Source organism: Poecilia mexicana, unplaced genomic scaffold (assembly GCF_051168715.1).
Source record: "Poecilia mexicana isolate PSO_F unplaced genomic scaffold, ASM5116871v1 scaffold_13, whole genome shotgun sequence".
NCBI lineage: Eukaryota > Metazoa > Chordata > Actinopteri > Cyprinodontiformes > Poeciliidae > Poecilia > Poecilia mexicana.
Window position 1 is genome coordinate 30,526,662 of NW_028263382.1, and position 20,149 is coordinate 30,546,810.

The 20,149-nt window shown below is 38.1% G+C and overlaps 1 protein-coding gene across 2 annotated transcripts; it reads right to left on the minus strand.

Annotated features, from left to right (window-relative positions):
* Window positions 1–41: 41 nt before the first annotated feature.
* Window positions 42–14,830, minus strand: dixdc1a (DIX domain containing 1a). 2 transcript variants are annotated; one of them, XM_088012057.1, is made up of 16 exons: window positions 14,044–14,830; window positions 13,747–13,923; window positions 8,837–8,994; window positions 8,593–8,741; window positions 6,260–6,349; window positions 5,934–5,987; window positions 5,779–5,829; window positions 4,891–4,995; window positions 4,721–4,774; window positions 4,509–4,598; window positions 3,582–3,659; window positions 2,844–3,005; window positions 2,668–2,734; window positions 2,379–2,487; window positions 1,814–1,922; window positions 42–590 (listed from the first exon to the last, which is right to left on the minus strand). In XM_088012057.1, exons 2-16 carry the CDS (start codon window positions 13,767–13,769, stop codon window positions 507–509), a joined length of 1,383 nt encoding a protein of 460 aa, XP_087868183.1. In that variant the 5' UTR covers window positions 13,770–13,923; window positions 14,044–14,830; the 3' UTR covers window positions 42–506. The 2 variants fall into 2 exon arrangements, with proteins under 2 accessions (XP_087868183.1, XP_014842295.2); XM_014986809.2 differs by having other exon boundaries at window positions 4,509–4,601; window positions 14,044–14,829.
* Window positions 14,831–20,149: the final 5,319 nt, after the last annotated feature.

Below are 20,149 nucleotides of genomic sequence, written 5' to 3' on the forward strand. Positions count from 1 at the left end.
TGTTTCTACTTAGGGGGGAAAATGGTCAAGAAAACGTTCCATGCAATAATTTAAGTTTATTAAAATGTCAAAATTGATGCAGAGCAACAAGATTTTTTGGCAATATGGAACTTTGTATAATATGTCAACACTGTATCTTTGAAGTCTGCACTCAGTGAACAGATTACAACCGTCATGAAAACAAACTCATACAACATTTTTTTTTTCTTCTTAACGTTCAAAGCTTCAAGTATCACATTACTGGCCGTTAACACTGTAGTCGGACATGTTTACTTTCAAGCTGGTGTCAATGTGTAAAATGCAATTCTATTAAATATAGCAGTACCCAAATGTCGAGTCATTTTCTTGGTGTGAAACATTTCCAGCGTTGCTGCGTGTGAAAAGTGTTATCTCCCTTGGTCCCAGTTATTGTTTAACAGCTTTTTTCCCCCTTTAGTGGCACAACAAATGTTTTGGGTTAAATTCTTGATGCTGTAGGTTGAGGTTTGTAGTGGTGATCTCTGGCTCTACCTCCGCTCGCCGTGGTCCTCCTCCACCCACGCCACGATCTTCCCCTCCCAGCCGGGGACCACTGCTCCATCCTGAAACACCTGAACAGCCAACAAAAACGGCATTTACAGTTATCTTAAACTGAAAATATTCATACCCCTTGGACTTTTCACAATCACAAATTTTGATGTGTTTTTGGGGGAATTTTATGTACTATTCTTATGCAATTCCGCTTGATTCTCATCTCTCTCCAGTAATCAGGCTGGGATTTCTCCCATTGAGCCAAATTTCCCAGCTGTCAAATCTCTCAAAACCTCTCAAGGTCAAATGTGAGTTCAGAGTAAACAAACATGGTAGACTAGGAAGAAGCTATGGCAAAGGTTTCTGGAAAGAAACAATGCAAATATTGTTTCTGGTCCGCCATGGCAGTGGTTTTGTCTCTGTATATTTTGAATTCCCCCTTCATGTTTCCGGGCATTGTTGTTTATCCTCATGAGAACACCACACACACCGCGATATCAGGCCAAGACAATGTAACATGTTGAATATCGCCCCCTTCTACCCACATATTTCCTGTATACCATCGAGATAGCACATTACGCATGTCATAGCAAACATCAGCGACTGGATAAAATCAGATCCAATCGTTTAAAAATTTTACAGTCCACACATCCAGCAAGCAATAATTTGTCAATAGCCGAGGATCCAGATCCCTTGTATGGAACCACCTTGTCCCTACAAGGGACTGGTTTTTAGCTAGGCTGGTGATAGAACAACATTGTAACTCCAATTGTATGTTTAAGGTTTTCCTCTTCCTGGACGTTACAAGAACACATAATTTTGCCAAGTATTTTTGGTCTAAAGTCTAGTCCAAATATATTTATATAATTAAAATAAAACAAAACTAGCTTCTAAGTACCTTTTCAGCAATATATAGGTGCTTCTTTTAAGTCAATAATTCCTTAATATTGATGAAAAAGTGCTAAGTTTCATTACCAGACGTAATAACGTGAAAAATGTCTGGTTCCTCCTATATCTTGCTGAAAATTTGCTTGTAAGTTAATTTTGTCTTATTTCAAGTGTTCAAAGATATTTGCAATAGAAACTAGACCAAAATTATCTGGTTAGATTTTTTTATGTATAAAAGCCTTAAACAGCTTTTCTTGAAAGCTACTGGGCATGTAATATCCCAATAGTTGCATTAAATTTTGTTTTGTAACCTGACAACATGTGACAGAATTTATGGATATTTTTGGAAGAGAAGTGGAGTAAGTTTTTATTATTATTTTTGATATTGAAAGTGATGTTAAAATGAGTGACCTACCTCTTCTTTCACTGTGCCAAACTCTGGGTCAAGAGCCTTGAAGTGGTATCTGAAATTGCCCTGTCTGTCTACAGCAGCCTTAAAGTCTCGCAGTGTCACTTCACCCAGCCTGCAAACACACATTGTCATGATCAGTCATGATCTATGCATCCATACATGCCAAGAAACATGAAGCTTTACTAGGATAAACCACAAGCTGCCAAAGATCCCAGTTTAAAGCTCTGGACATGCCTCAATCAGGCTTCAACTCTCCAGAAGCAATTTGTTTTTGAAATTGGATATAAGAAATATATCTTCCTACAGGAAAGGAATATATGACAGCATTGGGGTCACTTTAAAAAAATTTAAAAAATAAAATTACAAGAGTAAAGTTTGATGTCATTATGAGAATGACATCAAACTTTACGGATTAAGTGACATTACAACTTTATTCTCAGAATATTATGACTTTATTTTTGTAATTTTATTTTTTATGTTATTTTTTTCTTAGTATGGCCCTAATACACTTCCATAAAAAAAAAGAAAAAAAAATCATTACTATTCCAAACTTTTTTTTTTTTGGTACCTTTTCGGGATGTTAATCAAAAACGGAGTGAGCGAGCGATCTGTGAAGTAGAGCACTTTAGTAGAGACGACAGCGTCTAGTCCCGGGCTGCTGTGCGAGTGCGCCACTTCTGAAAAATAATGACACAAATAACTTTAACTAAAAAAAAAAAAAAATCTAACTCTGTAATGGTTCTGATGATCCACCTCACACATGTGGACGTGTAGTAAAGGGGATCATTTGATTTAAGTTAGAATGTTGCTGGGGATGACGAACTCTGAACAGAACACAAAGATTCTGCTCGTCTTACTGGAGCTCGGCGGCCAGGAGTCACGGTCTGTCGAGTTGGCTCTGCGTCCTGGCGATTTAAATTCCTCCTAGAAGAAAAACATATTATACAATTACTCCTGGTAAACACCTGCTGAAAACAAAAACAAAACAAAACAAAAAAAACATTTCAGAGCCAGCGTGTGTAGCTGCTCGTACTCCTTTCTTCTGTCTCCGCTGGTTGTCCAAAGAGTGGAGTCGGTCCATGAGGCTCGCTATGCCTTGCTCCAAAGTGTCCAGGGTGTGATGCTGGGGGTCATGACCCGAGAAACTGTCCCTCAAACTGCGCAGCGCTTCCCTGACGAGCTGCAGCTCCTCACCCTGTGGCAAAACAGACTCAGTTCAGTTCACTTTCACAGAGTTGAAGCTAAAGATGATGGAGATGGCAAGGAGGCTTTTCAACCTCCAGGACAAAGAACATCACCATCAATAAATCATCAAAATACCAGTAAAGAAATATTGCCAGATCAAACCCAGCCTTCTAAACAATCAGCTTAGTTAGCTTTTCTAATGACTGGCTCTGATGTTGCTAACTCAGCAGATAATGGCAGAGTGAACTGCTCTCTCCACAGCAGATATAAAATATCCACAGCATCATAACATTAAAACATGTTATGATGTAAAGCTAAAAAAAGTCAACTTTACATATTACTGTCCCTGTAAACTGTTAGTATTTCCAGTATTTTCCTTATAAAGTGTTCTGAATGACTCCCCAAAGCGTTTTCTTGTCCCAGTTTTACACACACTGCATAACATTTTGCAACATGTTAGCAGAATCACATAAAAATCATTATACAGCTCTAAAAAAATTCAGAAATCTGTAGAATTTAGAATTCTGCACATCTCTCTCTTTTTTTATAATTAAAAAGTAGTAAAAATCCAAAAACTGACACGTACTTGTGCATTGTGCTGAAATGTTGAAGGAGAAGTGGACACCACCAAGTTGTCACAGCCACCATTCTCACCTCTAAATGTCTGTAAGATGGAGACATGGTAGAGTGGGAAAAATACAATTAATTTGGAGCTTTTTTAAAATTATTATTATCTTAACTAACTCACATGTTAAAAATATTTATGTAGTCTCTAATATATTTTTACAACCTCAATCATGTTCCTCGACAAGTAGAATCTTGACGCAGGGTTTTTCTAATTATCTGGTATAATTCAGATTCATATTTGACTATGTATCAAAGACCAGACATTCAATGTAAACTGCACTAAGTTCTTCTTTTTAAATTTCACTTAAATTGTATGTAGCATTATTATTCCAAAGTCAACGATTCAAATAAGTCAATAAATCACTGAAATGAAAATGGAATATTATACCAAACCTCTGAATGCACCTAAAACAAAATTATATAAAAGTTTATTCCCCAGACTAAGAGCTTTATTGTTGTCAAAAACTCATTATAAACATATTAGTGACTCGCTTTGTTTCTCTACATGCTATGTTTGAAGTTACAGTAAAACTTGGAGCACTTGTGTTTATTTTTGAGTAATTCTGCTTCAAGAAAAGCTCCCTAGTTCAGGAAATTCATTAAAAAAGGCTAAAAAAAAAACCTTCTCTGATTAATGCGCTGTATATTCTGCAGTGGGAACTGGTCTCTGTAGCCTACAACGCTGAGCTGAATGAGAAAACACAGCTTTGTTTTCAAGCTTGACACTGTCTAAATGCATCAGTGGTTCCGTTGTCTAAATGATTTGTTGTTATGATAAGAAGAAATGCGCGCCCCGTCATGTGCGAAAGCTCTCTGATGATTGTTAGGTTTATTCACGCTGAAATGTTGGATTGTGGCGACGCTGCAACCGCGGCGCCCTCCGTACCCGTCCGTGGCCGACTTCGTGTGCTTTGTGCTGACTTTCATCGGGCTTCTGTTGCTGCAGCAGCAGCCTGTCCTTCTTCCCCAGCTGCTGCTGCTGATGTGGTTTTGACAAAACAGACAGTCAGAAAAAAAAATAAAAAATACAAACGACAAAAGTGATTACCTGCATGCGAAAAGAAAATCCATTACGGTGTAAATAATGAAAAGCTGTACCTCATATTCAGTGAGTAATTTGTTCCTTTCACTCAGCTTACATTTGAGCTCCTCCTGCAGGCGGACAGAGTGTGGAATACGGTAAGCTCTAGATAGATTTCTTCCACGTACACTTGTATCCCAGCCAGATATTTTATCAGGTCAAAAAAGGAAATCATCGCTTGTCTCACATTTTCTCCTTCCAACTGATCTTTGGCCATGTTGCACCTCAGTAGCTCCTGCTTTAGCTGCAGCACGGCGTCCTCCTGCACTGACAGGCGCTGCTGCAGCGCATCCTAATGAGAGAGATGGGAAGATCAGAGAGATCAGAGCGCAAAGGCGGGTGAATTGTTTCCATCTCATCAACAGCCGTCCAGTTTCTTCTTTTTTCTTTTTGTTAAGGAATCAAACCTAAACTTTATATGTGCAGAGACGCAACAATCAACTGAATCAAACTAAATTTCCACCATTTTAAGTCTGTAAATGGATCAAGAAACAGCATTTACTTCGACTCACTGGTTTTAAGTTTAATAAACATATGTTTTGATATGTATGCAAGAATCATATTATATATATATATATATATGTTTGTTTTTTTTCATTTTTGTTGCATTAAAAACTACTATTTCTGTTGTGGGAACTGTCATATATTTCTTCAGCGACTGTGAAGACAAAGGATTTCTCAGTTTTAGAGTTCTTCAGGTTTTTACATTTTGGTCACAATTTAATGTCTCACACCATCAAATAAATTGCAGTATAAGACAAAGATAACCTGAGTAAACACAAAAAGTAGCTTTCAAATGATGATTTAATTTAATCTCTGGTGTCCTAGAGAAGCATCTTACAAGTGGGAATGCGTTTCAGGAACAATATTTGTGTTTGTGGGGCTATAATTGCTGTGACACACATACGCAGCCACACAGTTACCTAAAAAAAGATGCAACCAATAGATTTTATGGTCACAACAGAACATTGTGATAAAGCTTCAAGTGCATATCGCCTCATCCATTTAAAAATAATAAAAAAGATTTACGTCCTTCACTCCACTTTAGTCCCAAAGATAAGTTAAGAGGTTTTACCTTGATGGCCTGAATGTGTCGCGTCTCCTGTTTGTGCCTCAGGAGCTCCCTCTGTGAGCCACACACACACACACACACGCACACACGTGCGAACACCCTCATTACACAAAAGGAAGCTCATCTATATTAATTGCAATTACAGTTCCTCACTGTACCTTCAGATCAAGGCCTTCTTCCATGCTTTGGTCCAGACGACTGCGGATTAGAACCTTCAAAGGAAGAGCGCATGAACAGGATAATTAGAGAAGGGGAGAAAATGTCAGAACGCATGAAGAGGCAACAGAAACGCGTGACAGCGGGCCGGCAGATCAGAGAGAATTCATCGGCTCGCTGGCTTCTCCAACCAACACCCCAGAAGGGAGTGACGGCTGAAAAATATCATCACAGGGAGAAGAGGCCTGACGCGGGCGTTTCACGAAAGATCTGCGACCGAGCGAGGCCTTCTCAGGTTAATAGAGGGAGAGAGGGAACCGGACCGTACCAGCTGCTGCTCCGCGGTCGTCCGGCCATCTCCGAAGCTCCCGGATTCGTCCTGGTCCTCTTCCGGGAGGGAGCCGTGCAGCAGCAGACCCTGAGGGGGACAACATGGGAGAAGGAACGCAGCTCAAAATTCAGCGTTGGTGTTGTCTTAGGACTGGACAATACATCAATCAATATACATGTGACAGAATATTCAATATATAGGGTAACTCTGCTGCGATGGACTGGTAACCTATCCAGGGTCGCAGTCGCCCAAAATGTCTCTCTGGAAATAAGCACCAGCACCCCTCCTGACCCCACTAAGGACAAGGGTTAAAGAAAATGGATTGATGGACAACTCTGATCAAGAACCGTAAAGCGCTCTGGGGGATGTGCAGAGGGAAAGGCTTTAGCTGCGCAACCTCTCACGGTCAGCTAGCAAGGTGAGTGGCATTGCTTTTTGGTTACCAAGCAACCAACCTGCTGAGTAACCAGCGCAGCAGCGGTTTAAGGTTTCACCACCGTGCCTCATAACTTGCTTAGAAATAAACAATGGCATAGAGAGAAAACCAGAGATGCACCGATCCGATGTTAGTATCTGTATTGGCCCCGATATTGAAAAAAATTCTAGATCGGGTATTGGTGACAATCTTCCCAACACATAAGAGCAAATCTATGCAGTCTAATTCTATGCTTTGTGCTCTGAGTGGTGTCAAGGTTTATTATTTATTTTACATTATACTTAAAATTTCTAATTTCGCTTTCTGAATCATCTGAATTATTGTTGCAGTTTATTTTTTACATTTGACCAAGACGGCCAACCTATTGTTTTATTCAGTTTTAGTTTCTTTATCATATATTATATTCCTAATTCCATGACTAAATAGATAAAAGTTGTTATTTTTGCATGTTTCACCAAGCTTGTGAAGCTATTTAGTACTTTAGTGTGCTGTACTGGTATAAATCAATTTATAATTCAGTACATTTATGCCTGTGTTTAAAAAAAGAAAGACTAAGTCAATTCAGCAATGTTTTTCTGTATCGGATTGGTATTGCCTTATGCTAAAGTTTAGATATTGGTATCTGTATCAGAAGTGAAAAAAAGTGGATCGGTGCATCCCTGGTGAAATGTCACGCCAAAGTTTGGCAGTATTTCAGATATTCAAAACAAAACAAAAAAAAAAACCTGAATCAATTATCAGTATCATCTGGTATGAAACTCTTCTATAGTGATATGTTCTTGTTCTGAGGATGCACAGCAGACTAGAACCAGAAAAGTTCAGTGGTCTGGAAGAATTGATATGTGAAAAACTTTTAAGGGGTATGAATACCTTTGCAAGGAGTCTGAGAAACAAGGCAGTACAACTGAGCTAAATAGAAAATGATATCAAACTGACTACTGTATGTGGAAGAAAACACACCTCTGAGTCCTCAGACATGTTTATTTATAGTGTTTTTTACAGTGTTGTTGTTTTATTATGTATTTCTGCAGCTGCACTGCTGAACAGAAGAAATGGATGTCTCTATTTTTAACTACAAAGGAAGAACACTGCTTTTGTTTTTTGTGTCTGTTCTGAGTAAATGTACTTGTACTATGTTTAGCTAAGGCTGCACAGAGGCACATTTGTTGGCACTGTTTCCTTACAGCTAAAAGGTCCTGGGTTCAAATCCCAGCACAGACTCTTCCTGCTCGGAGTTTGCATGTTCTCCCCCATGCATGCTTTAGTTCTTCCTCTAGCAGTCCAAAGATGTGCATGTCAGGTTAAATAGTGTCTCTAAATCATCCTTAGATATTAATATCTGTATGCAAAGTATGGGTAAATGAATAAAGACAAGATAGGTGGATGTTTGGTTAAGTTAAAAAAAGGATATGATTCATATTATTTTCTTTTTTTTTTTGTAGTCCATTTTTTATATCACATCGTGTCTGAACAGTGTGGAATGCTGATAGTCCAAAAATACAAATTTGTTCAAATTTAGCAGTTAATTAAATAACCAATTAGATTAATTATCTAAGTGCAGGAAAGGATTAGGGACAATGAAGAAAAAAAAAAGGATTGAGGCTCTTATCTTATGACCTTTGATCTCAGAATTCTGACCTTTCATGTCATAATTCCCACTCTGAACTCAGAATTCTGAGTTTAGATCTGAGAAGATTGATGCAAAAAAAATAAATAAAAAAGGTCAATCCTCCAATTCTCTCAACTTATCTCTGTTTACTTGGTGTGATTCAACCCACTGAAAAAGTCTAGCTCGGCCTGGATGAAATCTCATCACATGCTGCGTTTGTCTGCAGCTGTTCTGCCTCCATACCGAGTCCGGCCCATTTTCCGGTGCGTTATCACCCGGAGTTACCTGTAGCCGGAACACCATCCTCCTGGCCTCCTGCATCTCCTTCTCCAACTGCTCCTGGTGGACGTCCAGCTGCTCCTCCCAGGACTTCTCCTCCTCCTCCTGCCCATCACGGCTGAGTGTGGGACACAACCCACAGAGCGGCACATCCTCTGAGAGGAAGAGACAGGGAGAATGAGCTCGGATGCTTGTTTTTGAAATGACATGATATTTGGCTTCTACGAGAGTTTGTGTGCTGCCGACCGACCCGGGACAGATTTCCTCTCTGTCGGCTCGGATTTGTCTTCCAGAGTTTCCCCCTGGTTATCAGGCCGATGAGGGGCCGCTTCTCCTGCGGGGGCCTCAGCGGACTGGGCGATAACGTATTCCTCTTTGGGGGAGTGGGCAGGACTGGCGGAGCTCAGGCTGAAACAGATGGTAAGAACAGGCAGGGGGGTGAAAATTTGTACACAGGCAAGCTGAGAGCAGTAAACAAACCTACAAACGTAAAAATGGAGATTGGTGATTTCACTTCTGCCAGATGAAAATCTGAATTACTCCCATCTTGAGAAAGCAATTTAAACCCAGATCATTTATAATCTTGATAAATAAAATCCGGTCTTGCAAAAGTATTTCTTGCAGCGTTTCATTTTTTCGTCTTTTTTTTTTTTTTGACATCACAAGCACAAACTTCCTCTGCTTTAACGCCCCAAAAAATTTAATTCAGTTCATTCAATTACCATCATGTAGTTGGAGATGCACCGATTTGAATATTTGGGCCGATGTCAATATTCGATATTAATATTGCCATTATGGCCAAGAACCGATATTTACAGACATTGCATGTATTATATCTTTAAGTTTCACTCTCATTTCAACACTGAAAAAAATGGTCACACCACTGGACTTTACCAATGTTGTTCTGCTTTAGTTAAACTACCCACAATCCTGTGCTGCATGACTGTCACGCTCACATGACCAAACAAATACTAAATGACCAATCCATTCCAGAAACAAACAGCAACAAGTTGGAAATATAACATCAACCAAGTTTTTTTTTATTTTTTTTTTTATTTTGACATGTTAAAAATGACTGATACCAGCCAATAATTGAAAATTGTTGCTGATATATTGTGCATTTCTGATTTCCAATCAGATGATTAATATTCTTTGAAAAGCAATTTTGCTTAAGGAGACATCAGAAACCATTCTATTTATGGTTTTGGTTCAAGTGTCTGATTTCCTTTTTATTTTTTGTTTTTGATTGTTGTGTTTTATTACGAATTTGTAAAATGTCTTCCAGTTCCAGTGTTAAATGTGCTTTACGAAATTAAACTTCATTGGCTTTTGAAAGGGTGAACTTGCATTACTGTGACATTATCAATAAATTACTTGAAAATTATGTCAAAAACAATAATAATTACTGGAACAATTTATCATACAGCGATGTTTGTTATGAAAACAGGCATGAGCACAAGTCTTCTTATTTTAGTAAATATTGGTGTAGCTACATAAAGATCAAGAAAAACATCAGAAAGGTCAGAGATTAAGTTGTACAACAGAAATTTAAAACAAGTTCACCCAGGGGCTGTCCAAAAATAAGATAAATGACAGACACAAAACCAAAAAATATATGTTAGTAAAACATTAACAAAAATTCAGCCAAAAAACAAGACGATGCCAAAAGCTACAGGCAAAAGATACTTAAGAAAAGGCAGCGAGAATTCCTGTCTAGTATTTAAAGGCAAATAACTCCAAAATTTGGAAACTTCAGTGAAAGTTGAATCACCTCAAAGTTTCCACCTAATTTTTGGGACAACTAAAACAAATCTAGAAACACTCAGCGTGGAAAAAAATCATAGATACAAAAAAAAAAGCCATCTGAACTCAACACCCTGCTGCTGGGAAGAAAAAAATGTGAGGAACAAAAAAAAAACAAAAACAAAAAAAACAGCGGCTTAGCGGTGGGAGAAAGCTGTACGGAGAAACCAAAGAATGGCCCGAGGGATTCTATTTGCGCGGTTAAATATGTTTCTTCCCATAAATAAGCAGCACGATTTCGACTTCATATGACCAGGCTTTATGCTTATCTGCAGGAATTACTCAACACAAGCAAACATCACAACAGAGAGCAAACATTTGTGTCACTTTGGAGTTCACGCTGCTCCAGTTTAAAACCAACTGAGCACATTCCTGCAATATCTTCAGCTAAACTGGAATCATGCCTGAAGGAACCAGCAGCAGCATGTGAAACTGAACTAGGGAAGCTGCTGAGAAGCCAACACTCACGTTTCAGATGCTAGCACAGTAGCATGCAGACAAAACGCAGAGTTTATTGGTTTCAACTGAAGTGAGTTTTCTTTTCACTATTATTTTATCTACGTGACTGAATTGCTGTTTTAGGCTTCTGTTATGTTATTTAAAACAAGTCAAAACATATTTAAACAAAACCTAGTTATATGTTAAACCATTCTTAATCCACAAGGTAAAGAACGGTTTAATAATAAAGATGAAAATAAAGACCTAAAAACTAAAATTCTTCAAACGAGGTGAAGGTTTTGACATTTATAATATAGATTTGTCAACATTTTTACTGTGAAACTGAAATCAAAGGGAAGGAAAAAGTTTTTTGTGGATTACAGATATAAAGATGGATGGACTGACCTATATCTACACTTATGTAGTTATATGTTTTTTGGTTTTAATAATTTATTTTCCTTTTGGTGTGCTACCTTAAAAAATTTTTCTTAGGGATCTGGCCACCCCTATGAACATTTTCCAGGGCACCGGGGCACTGGCTTTTTAGTCTATGTATAATTTTGATTCTGTTTGACTTGAGAAAATAAAATAAAAAACTAAAAACCAAACATTTAAAGTTCTGGCAGCATCTTTAAAAATATTCCTGAAGTTGTATGATAGTCTAATTCAATGGTATAATAAAAAAAGCAACAAAAAAAAACATGAATAACATTTAAGCTGAACGCATGTAAACGATTCAGAAAAACAACTTATGTTCATCCTTTGTCTGAAGTGTTCACCATCAGCTGAACATGCTTTATGGAATGTGAGATGGTCCTGGTCGAACAAATTGTGTTTTTTATTTTTTTTATTTTTAAAGAAACAAAAAAACTTCACCTTATGTGTGTATATAGGATGAAATAACTGAAGGGGCACATGTAAGAGCCTCAATTTCAAATGTGTCCTCTTTTAATCCAGTTTTATAGAAGATGATGACCTCCTAAAACATGTCTGCCTTCCCTGAGAAGGATAAAAGTATCAGATTTTAGTATCCCCACTGATGTTTCTTGAGGCCACGTCAAAGCAGGAAGTGAGCATCTTATCAGATGCTGCTGTAATTATCCTCAACTGTTTTTTCCAGAGCAGACCAAGGAGCTGTTGGCTCCTGCAAATACCGTCTCTGCATCTGTTGGCGCTTTTGGAACAGACGCCATTACTCCAAAAGCCATTCTGGTGTTACGAACGGAACAAATACCACGCAAACCGGGAGCATATGGGTTGAGCCGGAGATTAGGCGCTGCATGGGATTTGCACAGGATGAGCTTTAGTAGCATCAGATTAACAGGATTTAATAAGCTCTGGAGGAAAATGACTGAGAATGCACATTTGTTCATCACAGTTAATATGTGGTTTAAAGGTACTTTGTTACTTATAAAAGAAAAACATTTCATCTAGTTCACAACTGACCTCAATGTTTCTAACCAGCGGTGCTCAGCTATTAAAATTAATTGTGGCCAACAAAGCTTCTCCACCTTGTAGTAGTATAGGAAAAATGTCTTGTTACCTTACTCTATTACTCTGTGTTTTTTTTTTAGCTTAAAAGTGCATTTATCTCACGCTTTGAAAGTATTTTTAAGATGCTAACAATAACAAGTCGGTGGTAGGTTTGGATAGTTATTGTGTTATTTATCATTTACTTACTGATTTTATTTTACTTAATGATTTAATTTACCATTTCACGATAAATTCCAATTAATTGAAACTTTGGTTGATAAATGTCAAACTTTTGGTCAGTTAGTTTCCTTTTCAGAACCTTTGGTACTGACCTGCATGTCATTCAAGACAAAAATGCATTCAATGACTTTATTACATTTTGGGTCAATTTTTTACATAATGCGAGTTTAATGATGTTCTATGACATTTCAAAGCCCTGCAGTTATACAGCTACCCAAAAAAAGAAGTAAATGGTTCTTATCATCACTTTTATCATTATCACAACAGCACCACAAAATATTGTGATAAGACTTTAAGTGTGTATTGCTCACTTGTTGTCAGTAGATGGAGAATATGTTCTGGACGGATTAGACAAAAATTTTATTTGCTGACCTGTTTGCAAAAATGTAATTTGCATTGGAAAACTAACACTGTACATCATCCTGAACACACAATCCTATCTGTGAAACATGGTGGCAGCAGGGCAAGGGAAGCTGGGATTGAGACTAAGACTAAATCTATGCTTTAAACTAATTGAGAATCTGTCTAATTCCGAATATTGATGTTTATGTGCCTTCGCTAGCTAGAGAGGGAGAACTTGACCCACTATGCAAAAATGAATGAGCAAAAGTTTGCAGAGACCTACCCAAAAAGGCTAACAAATACAAATACTAATGCACCTCATGTTGTTCAAATTCATTTCTAAAGATTTGTGAAAACATGTGCTTCCCTTCTGCTTTACGCTTTACAATTAAGCAGTGCCATTTTTATTTTTTTCTGTCATATGGATCCTAATAAAATATTCAGATATTTGTTGTTCTCCCAAAAAGTTCCAAGCACTGTGAAAACTTCTGCAAGGCACTGCAACGGTAATTATAACGTGGCTCAGAATAGTTCTGCTACATACATCAGTGGTTGCTAGGCACTGGAGGCTCATATCCCAGACACCAACGGTCACACCCACATCCACTGCAATGTAAACATGCAGCAATCGCTGGCTTCCTTTGGGTTATAAAGTCTTCAATTTACGACGAAATAAATTATTATGAGCATAAATACGATCCACATGTAAATCAGGAGAGGATTCTGAATGCAGGCCTAATGCTCTGTGTATTTCTGCCGCTGATGAATACATGCAATGTCGATAAAAATAGCTGCCTGTAGGCTGCTTGGCGTGTAATGTTGGAATAATAATGTTTCTTTTTTTTTTAAATAGCCGCGTCCTACCATTTCATCTGCTTCGCTCCCATGCTGTTGTTTGTTGCCTTTTACCCTCCCACACAGTCGGACTTGTGCATCTGGGTGATGCCCCGGTTCTCAGTCAGGACCATAGCCCAAACAGAGCCGGAGGCTGCGGGGAATGGGGAAGGGGAGCAGCCGCCGCAGGAGTCTCCACGTCGCACACTGTGTTCAATCAGAAATAACAGCACGGTCAAATCCACTCCTGCAGCACAACGCTCCAAATCCAAATCAAAGAAGAAGAAGGGGAAAAAAGCCCGAAACCCCGTTTCCCCTAAATCATACCAAAGCTCGGTCCAAGCTGGCACCGGGAGAGAGAGAGAGAGAGAGAGAGAGAGAGAGAGAGAGAGAGAGAGAGAAAGAGAGAGAGAGCTGCAGCTCAGCAACACCAGCGAATGAAGTCTGCTGGTTTTCTCATCGCTCTCACCAGCTCCCTAACACGAACACAGCGTCTTTGTGTTCCCTGTGCATCTCTTTCACTCCTGTGTTTTCTTTTTCTGCCGGAACCTTTTTTGCATTTCTCCCCCTCGTCCTTCCCCCCTTCCTTCTCTCCTCCCTCCTTCTGTTTCTTTTCTGTTCCGTCGCACTGGCTTTGTGATAAGTTCTTCCTTCTTTCAGAGAGCAGAGATGTCAGACATTGCTCTGGCTGTCTGGGTGTGTTTACCCTCCCCCCTCTCTCTATCTCTAGAAGGAGGAGTGAGGTTTCTTCTTTTTTTCATTTTTCTATGTTCCTTATATCATTGCAAAACTAGCATAAGGGAAGGAAATGTCAGGGATGTTTTTTTTTTTTTTTGTGATGGCACACCAAAACCAAAAAAATAATTTTAGAAGCTTTATTAGAGACTGAATTTCGATAAATTAAAATGCAATTGAAAACTTTTATATTAATTTTGTCAGTTCAGTTAAAGATACCTACTATGCCACATTAAATCGCTATCATAAAAAGGTACATGTATAGCAAGTGTTATTTTGTTCATTTTCATGGATTAGCTAAGATGAAAACCTACCTTTTGAATTTTTAATCTGAAATGTCAATTTTATGTATGTTGGTATGAGAAGTGTGCAGTACTGCATATTGTGGTACCAATCTGATACCAAGTAAACAGAACCTGTATCATCAATACTGATACCAACTTATTATTCAAGTGCGATACATCATCAAACGTCTGACCTCTAGGAGTTACTGAGGCTTTTTTCCATTCAACTATTTAGTTAAAACCTAGGACAAAATTTAGATAAAGTATATATGTGTCTACAAAATACCTTAGTAACATATTTACATGATAAACAGAAACAGAAAAGGAACAAAACAAATTTCAGTGTCAGTTGTGCAAAAACAATAGCTTGAGATCAAATCATAGCAATTTGTTTTCATTAAAATGAAATTTCAAGAGGGAATCTGAAACTAAAGTCAATCTTATCACACTATCGAAACCAACTTAGTATCGATATTATCAGGATTGTGAATCCATCAGTCCATGTCTAGTTGGTAATATGACTCCTGGAGACTATCATTGAAACCTTTCATAAGGGGACTAACTCACAAAGGAAACAAGGAAGCTGTGGTTCTGCATCCCAGCTTATGGGATCCATTTTTCTCTCTTGATTTTGCTATAATCTTCCACATTACATTAGCACTTTTATTTATTCCACTGAATGCTACGAGTTGCTTTGTAGTTTATGTATTTTTGTTTAAATAAGTTTGTTCTTGTTTTTCCAGCTGGTGAAGAGTACAAACTCGTGGTGATTTTACACACAGTATTGCTGATACATGTATGCTGTATTTTACTGTTTATACTTTTTGTTCCCTATCATGAGTTAACACGCCTAACTGCAGAAATGAATTGTAATTCAGGCCATCAGGCCATGTCGTATACGACATTGTAGGTTCCCGAAAACCGCAACCTACAATTGCAGCTCCTCTTACATTAAAAAGCAAGGGCCTCCGATTCCAAACGCCAACTTGAATGACAAACCTGTGAATAAAAAAAAAAAAATGTCTAATTTAAAATGTCTGTGACAGCTCACAGAAATGAAAGGCTTTCTTGTATGTGTGTGGTTTTTATGGTAATCGCCCCTATAAGAGGCTTTTGGGCCATGGGAACACTATCATTAAGTTGTTAAAAATGTTGCTGGTGTCATCAACTAAACTGTGAAGCAGCTCTTTATGTGGCAGCTTGCAGCTCTGTCCAGAGCCAAATGACAGCCTTAAATTGTGTATAAGCATCATCGGCGCATGCTTCAGTGAGCTACTGTGCTGCAGACCCATGAATATGTATGTGACGCAGAGAGAGACTGATGCTGCAGCTGATTTATTGGCAGAAAAACAGCAGAAGCAGGAGTGTGCCTGTCACTTGACAACAAAAGTACAAATATTACTTTGGGAATATAGTTTTTATATGATAACGCATCATGCTGGGTCTAACTCGCAGCAAGATCTGATGATATCTTTGCTTTTCTGTAAAAGTTTTAAAAAATTTAACTTTTTCTGCACTTTGTCAACACAAATTTCAGAGTGTTTTAGTCAGATTTTGAGTAAAGAAGAGCACCACTGTGAAGTTAAGAAAAAAAATGTACGGTTTACAAAAGCTTTTTTTCCTCTTTTTTTTTTTTACAGGTAAAAGTTTAAAAAAAATCGCATGTGTTTGTATTGAGTCCCCTCTCAGACAAGACAATAGCTCAAACATTTAGCTGCGATTACAGCAGCAATATTTTGGGTAGCTGTTTCGTTTTAATGAGAAAAAAGAAGAAAAGAAAAGAAAAGCAGTTTGTGCAGAAAAAGCAACAGTCCAACACATTCAGCATCTCCTCTTGAAGCCTTTCAGCCCCAATAAAGTTGTTTTTGTTTCCTTACACACTGATTTCCATTCCTTTCAGGGGTACTTTGATTGTTTTTGTTCACATATTAAAAACACAAGGACGAACTCGGGTCCCAAGGAGCAAGACAATAACATTTTGGCAGACAATAATGTTACTGTGGGAACGGGGAGGTTAGATGGGGGCGGGGGACACCATATTTATTTTTCAAGATTCATGTATGGAGAATGTATAAGCATTTACTTCAGTGTCGAAAATGTGGATGGAAAGTCATTCCAGAACTCGGGGGGCCGCCAGGAGGGGGAGAAGAAAGCCTGTTTGCCGAAGGGACAACAAGCTGGCAGACAATTTGTAAATCAAATGAGTCGCTAAAATAGAGCAGATTGTTTGCACACTCACAAGGAATTTTGATTGCAAATTATTACTGTGCCTGCTACAAAACATAAGTTATCAAGGCTTTTTCATTTTAGTGACCTTGAAACAAATATTCATGAAGCACCTCTGATAAGGTTTTGTCCCTTGGTATCCCATTTATATTTATTGTCAAATTTTACTGAGGTAAGAAATATTGAATATTTAGTGGAGGCGTAAAAGAGAAAAACCCAAGTTTCACAGGCTCTCTGTTACTCTGCTTTTATAGATTGGTTTTAATTAATTTAAATTATTATTATTGATTATAATTAATTAATTATAATTTAATTTCTTAATGTCCAAGAAATTCCTGATTCACTCACGTCTAGCTCAAATTTTTCTGCTAAATTCCTAATAAATTTGAAATGTCTCAGATAACTAAGTTAATATGGACACTGTATTCAGTTTTAAAGTGGCTTAAAGCTGCAGTAGATAACTTTTTAACCCGGCCTTTGCCTTTCTCCGCTTGATTCTCATCTCCCTCCGTCTGGGATTTCTCCCGCTGAGGTGAATTTCTCCAGTAGGATTTCAACCAGGCCAATCAGTGAACAGAACGAGAAGTTGGGAACCATGATGAATTGTATTCTGCCTGTAACACGGCAATGCCAGCAGAGGAAATGACCAAAGTCATTCAGTCAGGTCTGATCAGCTTGGCACTTCCCTCTTCAAAAATAACCAATCAGAGCCAGGAGGAGTGTGTTACCCCTGTCAATCATGCTCACACACTCTCCACTGCTTTCTGCAGCTACAACTAGTTCATCACAATGATGCCAAGCTAGTTAGCATGGCCACTGATTACGGCAGATAAACAGCATTCTTTTAACAGTGAGTTGTTTCTCTGCTATTAAAACAGCTGCGATGTGTACATGAGTTTGATTGACAACACTGAGACCCTCCTCTTGGCTCCGATTGGTTGTTTTTGACCAGGGGCGGTGCATTATTGCAGATGGCAATAGGACTACAAGAAGAAAGTAGATGGGGAATAAGCAGCTCAGACTATAAGACAAACTGTGAACCATGACTGGATCTAAAATTAGTTAAATAATATTTGCTTTTATCCCCAATACTCAACTAAATTTACGATGAGACGTAGGATCTAACACAATCTCACTCAAAAACAGAACAAACGTGAAATAAAGTATATTAAAGCAGGTTACGTCATAGTCAAGCCCATCATTTTGAGACTTCTAAAACGCCTTGAATCACAGCCAGGACAGCCTGAATTGAACACAGACTAATTAGTTTGCACAAAGTCATCCATCTTGTTTGTGTGTTGTCTGCAAACAAATTATCCTAATTACTTTACATTAGAAAAGGACATGGAGCATTTTGGATGAACCCCGTCTGAGCTCCATGTAGTGTTATAATCCCACTGAGGGCCGCAATTTAGCAAAAGTAGGTTGCACAAAGAGTTCCTGCTTTTAGAGGTAACTTGGGTTTATTTGGGTCAGATTTCAGTCAAGAATGGACAAGCAAAGCTCTCATAAAGCCCAATGGGTTTTAGCGGGATCTCAAGGGGTTTGCAGCTTCGAACAGGTTTCCATTGCCCTGTTTTTAACTCCATCCATCTTCCTTTCACCTCTGACCATATTCTCCATCTCTGATGAAGTGAAGTATCCCTGCGGAACGATGCGGGACTGTCTGGATGTGTGTTGGTTGTCTGGCCCAAATGCAAGCCAGAAAGTTAAGTTTTAGTCTAATTTGACAGTGGAATGTTCCTTCATGCTGCCTGTAGCTGGCTTGTGGCAAACTGCGAACAGGTCTTGTTAAGGATTTCTTTTAATAATGTTCTCTAACACACTTTGGAGGTCTTCACATAATAGCTGTACGTAAGCAGCAGTATCATCTAACTTCTCTTTAAGTCTTTCACGTTAACAGGGCTAAAATGTTTTCAGTATGAGGAAGAAAGTTGGACATTGTTTGTTTGTGTGGCAGGACGCATTGTCCTAAAGAAAATGTGATAGACCAATGTTTTTTTGTTTTTTTTGTAAGGATCTGCAGCATTCACTCCCAGTTTCTGAATCTTTTTATGAAGTTGTGGCATTTATGACCTGGAATATGAGAAGTTTATATTGCAAGACAAAAAAAAAAGTACATTGTAATAAATGGGTCACCATAGATTTTAGCTTTATGTGTAACTTTCACTTCCAAAACCCGATTAACAATGTCTTTTTCTTTCCTTTCCCAACATTTTGTGCATTCTGAGTTGCACTATTATCTTCTTATTTCTTGTTTCAAAAGCAAAAACAATTCTCATAATACTGCATCATTTACACTTTTTTTCCCCTTTAGTTGTTTTCTAAAATAGAAAATCCATTTCCTGCCCTTCTTGTTTGTCCCCATATGGATCTTTATTTAACTTCTCAGCAGCCTCTCTGCCTCACATTTCTCTCTTATTACTGGGACACGTCCTTCTCTGTTATTTGCCATGAACTAGCCTGTATTTAGATCCTCACCTATGATTAAATAACCGCTTTGCAGAGATCCTGTAATATAAAGTGCAAGCAACAGAGATTTTACCTAGGAAATGTAGTAGTAGGAAAAGCCTCACAATAAACTCTGCTTTTATTGCAGTAGAATGATCACACTATAGAAAAAAGTAAAATTAATGTCTTTAATTTGAGTTAATTTAGTGGAGAGAGAAAAAGTAATCAATGTTGTTGCAGTTAATAGTTTGCACAACCACCTTTTTCCCCCCAGAGGACAACACTTAGTTTTCTTCGATAATATTTCACAAGGTTTGTGAAACTAGATAGCAGAATTGCTGACCATTCCTCTTTGCACAATCTCTGTAGATCGTTTACTGTCCAGGGCAATTTCCTTTGTCCTCTTCTCTTCAGCTCACTCCACAGGTTTTTGATTAAATTTAGGTCAAAAGACTGAAATGGCTGTGGGAGAAGGTCATTTTTGATTGGTAAACAATTTATATGGTTATCTGGTCAAATGTGTGGATTCATTAACAAACTGAAATATCCAGTGACAGTACATTTTCAGATTCATTCTTCAGAGCCCTCCATGTTTCCTTTCTTTTTCTTTTTTTAAAACGTCTTTATATTTCAAAGAGTGAGGATGATATTCACTTTTTAAAGATACAAAGAAAGGACCATTCCTCTTTGTACAATCTGCCTGTCACTAATTTTAGCCATTTTTGCCCGTACAACAT